Source organism: Etheostoma spectabile, chromosome 7, assembly GCF_008692095.1.
Source record: "Etheostoma spectabile isolate EspeVRDwgs_2016 chromosome 7, UIUC_Espe_1.0, whole genome shotgun sequence".
NCBI lineage: Eukaryota > Metazoa > Chordata > Actinopteri > Perciformes > Percidae > Etheostoma > Etheostoma spectabile.
The window spans coordinates 15,577,382-15,585,391 of record NC_045739.1 but is presented as its reverse complement, the minus strand read 5'-3'; the positions used below and the strand labels follow the sequence as shown (position 1 = coordinate 15,585,391).

Genomic DNA, 8,010 nt, shown 5'->3' with positions numbered 1-8,010 from the left:
TAGTCCTGCAACAATCTATCTATAATAAAACACCTTTTTGAAGTACCATCCATGATATACAGTAAAATATTAAAGTTTTTGGAAGTTCATATGGCTTAAACTGTATGTTTCATTCGTCCCTGCATGCTGTTTCATTCGTGCCACCGGCTCTCCTACAAAAAAGCTTAAAACACTGTTTTGGATAAAACTATCATGATATTAGGCTACTCTACTATTAGAACTGAGAGTTTTCCTCTTACCATGATATTTAGAACATTTCACTCTCTGCAAAGAAATGCCAGAAATAGATTATTGAAATCCCGTTTAATTTGAACAGAAAACAATTGATGGCTCAGTCGCCAAAGTTGATAGCTTACAATTTCATCAGATGTCCCCTGGGCCATGACATGGTAGAAAAAAAACAGCGAGACTCCCAGCATCCTCAGCAGCTGTTGGACCTTAATGAAAAAAAGTATAACTTGAATAACTAAAATAAATAGAAAAATAAAGGATAGCTACGTACACTTCAACAATCCACGGCGTCTGTCTGGTAACCTGTTTACTTGTTGAACGTACGGCCAGTGACACGCTGGTTTTGTTCTGCCCCCTAAGCCCCGCCCACAACTGTCTCCGCTACTTTATTACTTTCAACGGAAAGGATAGAAAGGTAAGCTCTTCTTTTTCTAATGCAAATTGAGTTGCTCTCGTCTGTGTTGGCGTTAAACTACTACGGCCTCTTCTCGGTTTAAAATTAAACGAAGATTGTAAAGTAAATTAACTTTTATGCAGTTATTTCCTTGCACTGCTGTAAACCACGATGTAAATGGTCAGTCAATACAAACCTAACGGTAAAGCCCTAAAAAAGCCTCAACAGCGATGTCAACTTTATCTTTAAACAGGTAAAAACTGTTGAAAGCCTTTGGAATGTGATTTATCAAGCAGTAATGTGTCTAAAATGTAGCTCGGTAGCAGTTAGCTAGTTAGACTCCAGACTGTAACACTGATAAGCTAACCGTTGCGAAATTGGCCTTTCACCGTCAACATTCAATTCAGACTACAGCCCTACGTTAGTGAAAGTTGGAGACATCATGCGTAAATGTGTTCAACATGTGTGGTGTCTCCGTTCATTAGAAGGCATTTGCCGACATAACAGGCTTTAGGAGTTAATCTTGTCATTGGCTGCTTTATTGCTGTGACAGTCCTGATACGTGGCTGCCTTTTTTTCTGAATGAGCCTAAATGCACGTTTGTCCTTTTAATAAAACATTTACAGTCAGGATCAGATTGATCTGCTTGATTGCTGCCTTTGCTCTGTAACAGTTTTTACGGAGTAGACCTCACACACGCAGACAAAGGTTCCTGTTGTTCCTCTGCACAAAATGACCACATTTCCCTTGGGTGAGACCAAATAATAAATAACCGGGCCTCCAGGTCAGGTATTTCTAGTTGTTCATTAAACTGCTGGTGAGACTGAATTAGGTCTATGAGAAGGACAAGGTGTGGCTGAAGTAATAAAATACAATATCAATTAAAATTCTCTCTGCAACCCACAGTCTGCACACTTAGCAGGATAGCACACAGAGGAGTGTTACTTTTGGACCTGTTTATACTTTTTATTAGTTTATGCCAAAGGCATTTTTACAGGTTACAAAAAGAGATGCGTTGCATATAGTTTTTCTAGCCATGGCAAGGTTATAACACATTAGTTAAATTCAACACATGATAAAAAGTGACAGTCTCATATATGGCATGATCATATAAATTACAATATTTACATCCCATTACAATCGTTTTACATGTATGGTGTATGTGTGTGTATTTTCCTCATTCCTGGTAATGTGTATACATGTGCATAATTTAATGGGTGTGTCCGTGTGCATGCATGCATATAGTCTTTATGAGTAGGCTATATATGTTTATATATAGTGTATCTTTTCCTATCTGTGTGTACGTGTCCATGTGCATGAATGCCTGCACACGTACATGGTCAGAGATCAGTGATCGCTAGTTTGGTTTCAACCAGTGTTTTACCTTTTCATTAAATATGTTGACAGCCCCAAAGTAGATTTGTAATTATTTAAGTTAATTCAACACTGTCATACTAGTTTGAATGCCAGTTCCAGCTTCCCCTCTCAAGTGCGTCCTTTAATGTGTGTTGTTGTGATTTACAGTGAATGAAGAAAACCCTCCCAGAACCAGGATGTTGTTTTTGGCTACTTTAGGCCAAACTGGAGCCCGACGAGTTGTGACTCAAGGGAGATTTACAAGGAATGGCAGGTGCTTGTTTAACGGTTTGCTAGAATTTGACCCCAGGACCAGAAACATGGGCCAGTCCTTCTCCTGTGCATCCTCAAACCATTACAGATGCTTTAGTGCCACAGCTGCTCATTTGAATGCTTCATCATCAACTACAGCCAATCAGAAAACACCGTCCTACAGTTATATCATTGTTGGGGCAGGGTCAGCGGGCTGCGTCCTTGCTAACCGTCTCAGTGAGGATACCCATGAGTCTGTGCTGCAGCTGGAAGCTGGGCCTAAGGACTTGGTGTTAGGCAGCTTGCGACTCTCATGGAAGATCCACATGCCAGCTGCGCTGACCTACAACCTCTGTGATGACAAGTACAGTAGCTAAATAATTTCACTTGAAATGTCTTGGTGCTGATGGATTTCTCTTGCCATTCTACACACACTGTTTCCAAGTGTGTGCAAACCTATATATAACTTCACACAAATACAGATGACGTGTACAATTGAACAAATGATGTGACTTTTTTACCAACACTCCACTCTAAAACTCCACTGTAAAATGCTATCACACAGTTTACTCACTTACAGGTTTTGTAAATATGAAAGAAGGAAATCTGTTCTGTTGTTAAATGAATCATTACTTCTAGAAATGCACACAAAGTCAAATATGATTTTATGCTATTTTAGGCTATTGAAGCTGCAACAAATGAAACATAGATATTAGTAATTTAAACAAATTATCTATGTATCACCTCGGTGCAATTTATTTGTCAGGCACTCAGCAATCAGTCTCAATATAATAATGATAAGCAGACAGATATTGGGTCCATTTTGATGCCATGCTGTATTTTTTTTCATTTTCTTCTCTCATCAGGTATAACTGGTACTACCACACTTTACCTCAGGCCCACTTAAACAACCGGGTAATGTACTGGCCGAGGGGCCGTGTCTGGGGCGGGTCCTCTTCACTCAACGCCATGGTGTACATTCGTGGACACGCTGAAGACTACAACCGCTGGCAGACAGAGGGGGCAGAGGGCTGGGATTATGAACACTGTTTGCCTTACTTTAGGAAAGCTCAGTGTCATGAGCTGGGAGAAAACAGGTACCTAACAAGAATATAAGACTTGTTTTTTTATCTGAAGGCCATTGGAGTATCCATTTGACCTGTTATTAAATCATTTTAATATGCATGGATGGACCAAGTTTGAGGGGAACCCTAACTCTGGCAGTGCTAGTGCCTCAGTCCCGCAGACTCACCAGACTTTAGGAGGAGTCCTGGGTGGTAAATGTAATATATTATAAATGTGCAGTGGCACAGTGAAGCTCTCGCATTTGCCTAGCCATGAGCATCAAAGGTTAAATGCAGTGCGTCACCAATCTAATTTCAGCACAAGAAACTGGTAAACATGCAAATGAACAAGGTAGATGGCACGTCAGTTATCAACCTGCATGTTTACGAGAATGATAAAGACTTGTGTGGTCTGAAAACAAATGTGACATTCTGTGAAGTAGATATCAGAGGTGGATGTGATGTGTGTCTCTGTGTTATGGTGAAAGACTGTTGTGTAATTTCTCAGAGACTGGAATTATCATCCCCTGCCAACCACAGGAAACGGATCCTGCAGTGATAGATTAACATAATGCTTCTACTGAGTACTACATAACCAAATCTTAAAAGCACAAAGGAAAACACATAATCATAACTCAACATACTCAACATAATGTCCATGCCAAGCCTGATGGATGCTGGGGTTTTTAAATGTTTAGAGTTATCTCATAACTACGTGTACACAGCTTTCTACAAAAGGTAGTACTGCTGGTATGTTTTCAATATTGTAGTAATAAAGATCATTGAATGCCTATACACAATTCCAATAGATAGATTGTCAACATTTTGAAATGGAACTGCTCTCATCTTTAGGACTCGTTCAGTTTGTGTTTCTTGTGTGTAACTTAGGTACCGGGGAGGCAGCGGACCTCTTCATGTGTCCAGAGGGAAGACCAACCATCCCCTTCACAGAGCTTTCATTGAGGCGGGGCAGCAGGCAGGATACCCCTTCACTGATGACATGAATGGACACCAACAGGAGGGCTTGGGCTGGATGGACATGACTATTTTTAAAGGTTAAAAGAAAAAGGAACTTCTATAACCAATACGCATTGATACCTATTTTAGTATAGTCTACATCTCATTGCCCAAATCTGTCCAGGAAAGAGGTGGAGCACAGCGAGTGCCTACCTCAGACCTGTCCTGGGTCGACCCAACCTGAAGACAGAGGTGCACTGCTTGACCACCAAGATCCTGTTTGATGGCAACCGCGCCGTGGGTGTGGAATACACACAAAAAGGACAAAAGAAAAGGGTAAGATGCACGCTGATGTAAGCGTTTATTTAAAAGCCCTACTGTGCCTGATCACATAGCTGCAAATGTGGATGTAGACTTTTGTTCAAGGATTCACTCATTTGTTTATACTGGTCGCTCTTCAGGCATTTGCTGATAAAGAAGTGATATTAAGTGGAGGAGCCATTAACTCCCCTCAGCTTCTCATGCTGTCTGGGGTGGGGAACGCCGATGACCTGAAACAACTTGGCATCCCTGTAGTTCAGCACCTACCAGGTACATTTTGTACACTGTTTTAACTACGTAAGCATTTAAAATGCCTAACTTCATCAAACTGAAATGTGGAAAAAAATTATATAGCTTTTGAAAATAAAAAATGCATGTTTAATAGAGTTTTCCCAGTTTTTTTTTGTAATATGAGCACATAGCAATATTAAACACATCAAACACAGACTAAAAGAGTGATTCATGTCCACCTGTTCCATGCTTACAAACAGACCAGGCCTGGAGTGCATTGTATTATAATGACTGGTAATAATGCCTCTCTCTCGTTGCCTTCCTCTCTTGTCTCTATTGTTTCTCAGGTGTTGGCAGTAACCTGCAGGATCACTTGGAGCTGTACGTCCAGCAGCAGTGCACTCAGCCTATCACCCTGTACAAGGCCCAGAAACCTTTCCAAATGGTTAAGATAGGCCTTGAGTGGCTCACTCTGTTTACTGGTAACCAAAACACACAACATTCTCCCAAATGTTGTACAAAACTAGTGAATTTCTATTTTGCATTGCGATTACCAAAGGCAAACTCAATGTAGAAAGGTAAGCAGCACTTCAGCAGCACCACGGCAGCAACACTGTCAGTGTGGACTGCACATGTGCGAGTCCCAGCAGTTTCAGTGATGTAGTCGCTGCACACTGCTCATGCAGGCTGTGTGGCCCGGGGGTTAACGGTTTGCCGCCTGCAGCATTGGTTCTTTTCAAAGGCTGCGGGCTGGCAGATACGGGGTAGAGAGGCCGTTGTTTATATCACAACAGCAATCATGGGGGTTGTTAAGGAAAAACTCAAGAGCTGCACAACTTATTTCACATACTTGAATAAGGTTCAGGTGACTTATGACTTACACCGGAGCATTTAATGAACAATTAAGCAGGCAGTACAGTTTAACCCCGGTGTGTTATTGTGCAGTGCTATCCCAACTCTCTGAAGTTTCTGTCCTCCTGAATTTGAATTTAAACTCACGCTGAAGGTGTTATGTTTAGCTGAACTTTTAAGGTAACCTTAGATATTGCAGTTGCCTAAATACAGATGTTTGAAAGTATGCTAAAGTGTGGCTGCCCCACCAACTTCCAAAAGGAGACAGTCCCAAGACAAAACATTCCCTAATCATGCAGCGTCCCATATTCCCTGAATCTGTAAAGACACAACCATAATTATACATGTACAGGTTTGGTTATTAGAGACTGGCCGGATATTCTCGTCCCCTGACCTGTTACCTATGAAAGACCTGATGTTGTCTAAACCTTCCTTTTAGTCGTCATCATAACACAACGTGGTGTTTCCGGAAATTCCACCACAGGTTTTATTTTAAAGCGTTTTCTTAATTAGGACTGACAAATCATGTAGTGAAATATTATGTTAACTGGCACAGAATACAGTCTGGGGGCTGCTGGGTGAGCTTGGTACAGGTGGTCATGGCAGGAAATGCTGCCGTTGTGTGAGGTGGGGTATCAATGGCGGCCAGACAGCTCTTTTTCTAGAGAAGTATACCTGTGGGGCGTCTGTGTGTGTGTATGGGTGTGCGTGTTGGCTGTTTATTTATCAACTGTGGGTCACAAAAAATTCCAAGGCACAAAGTGATGTATTCACTTAGGTTCCTAGATATTTCCAGAGAAGCAGTGCAGTGACATTATGTTTAGCTGTTTTCTAGAGAACTAAACTCGCGAGGTAGGAGGTATTGTATGTACAGTAGAATTCTGTTGAAGCTCTACTAAAGGCTTTGGGTTCTTTTTTTTTGAAGAATGGGCTTGTTTATTTTGTGAGTTAATGTGTGCGGGAAACATGCATGGCAAATGCGATAACAGAAAACGGCATAATGGGTAACACCTGTAGAACTGAACGAAACAATAGGCCTGTTGTTTAGAAAGTATTAACTGAATGGAGGCATAATCAAAAACACAGCGGATGCTTTACTGACAACACTTTTCATTTGTCATTTAGCAGAAAAAAACGCAGTCAGAGTTTTTAGGGAATATGTTTTGGAAGAAACTGATTTCTCTGTGTGGTTGCTCCTAATGCAGCAGAAGGGCATTTATTGCACAAATAAGGTTAAAAATATATGTTGGTTTAGTTTTCTCTTTTTATTGAAGTTGTGTTAGGAAGGGATCTTCTCACCGTCAGTATGGAGGGAAGAAAGTCTAACATTAAAATATGGCTTTGAAGTTTGGATACAAAACATACCATAGAGATGAGTGTTTCTGTTTGTTCTGTAGGTTTGTGTTGGTACAATGAGAAGCACCAGGATACTTTCACTAACACAGACACAAACTTTATAGATCACACCCCTGGCAGAAAAGACAAGGCAGAAATATCACAACACAGTCTGCCAATACAAACCACCATTACACAATCAGAGTGTGCATATGAACTATCTCTATCTGAAGTATGTGAAGTATCTGAGTTGGAAAAGACCAACGCTGCTTGTCTGACACTGTGTCCCACCATTTCAATTACCATGACAACTGTCCCCTAGGTTACGGAGCAACAGCCCACATGGAGAGTGGAGGGTTCATCCGCAGTCGGCCACACATCGCACACCCCGATATCCAGTTTCACTTCCTGCCCTCACAGGTCATCGACCACGGACGGGTTGCCTCCAAGGTCGAGGCATATCAGGTTTGTGCATGTGTGTTCGTGCGTGTGTGGTATAATTGTGGGGCAAAAATGCTGGACCCCACAACTTTTAAAGGGCTGTTTGAGGGTTAGAATTAGGTTAGGTTAGGGTAAAGGTTAAGGTTAGGCATTTAGTTGCAATGGTTAAGGTTAAGGTTAGGGTAAGGGGCTAGGGAATGCATGATGTCAATGACAGGTCCCCACAAAGATAGAACCATGCATGCCGAATGCGATAACAGGAAACGGCGTGATGGTTAACATCTGTGGAACTGAACAAAACAATAGGCCTGTTGTTTAGAAAGTATTAACTGAATGGAGGCATCATCAAAAACACAGCGGATGCTTTACTTACAACACCTTTCATTTGTCATTTAGCAGAAAAAAAACATGCAGTCAATTTTCAGGGAATATGTTTCATTGCAAAAAAAAGGTTACAAATATATGTTGGTTTAGTTTTGTCTTAATGAAGTTGTGTTAGGAAGGGATCTTCTCACCGTCAGTGGAGGGAAGAAAGTCTAACAGTACAGTATGGCTTTGAAGTTTGGATACAAAACA

At 41.2% G+C, this 8,010-nt stretch overlaps 2 protein-coding genes across 3 annotated transcripts in view; one reads left to right on the top strand and one right to left on the bottom strand.

Annotated features, from left to right (window-relative positions):
• The window catches only part of il17rb (interleukin 17 receptor B), a 39,892-nt gene extending 39,323 nt beyond the window's left edge, over positions 1-569 (bottom strand). Inside the window, exons 1-2 of the mRNA XM_032521569.1 lie at positions 357-569; positions 240-264 (exon numbers count right to left, since the gene is read on the bottom strand). Coding sequence (XP_032377460.1) covers positions 240-264; positions 357-419 — 88 coding nt within the window. The 5' untranslated portion in view covers positions 420-569. The remainder of the gene's footprint in view (positions 1-239; positions 265-356) is intronic.
• Positions 570-575: 6 nt separating this feature from the next.
• The window catches only part of chdh (choline dehydrogenase), an 8,808-nt gene continuing 1,373 nt past the window's right edge, over positions 576-8,010 (top strand). The window contains exons 1-8 of one of the 2 annotated variants that reach the window (XM_032521565.1): positions 576-646; positions 2,150-2,597; positions 3,100-3,330; positions 4,186-4,352; positions 4,439-4,590; positions 4,716-4,845; positions 5,154-5,288; positions 7,316-7,458. In XM_032521565.1, the coding sequence (XP_032377456.1) occupies positions 2,179-2,597; positions 3,100-3,330; positions 4,186-4,352; positions 4,439-4,590; positions 4,716-4,845; positions 5,154-5,288; positions 7,316-7,458 (1,377 nt within the window). In that variant the 5' untranslated portion in view covers positions 576-646; positions 2,150-2,178. The other variant, XM_032521566.1, reaches the window with a different exon arrangement.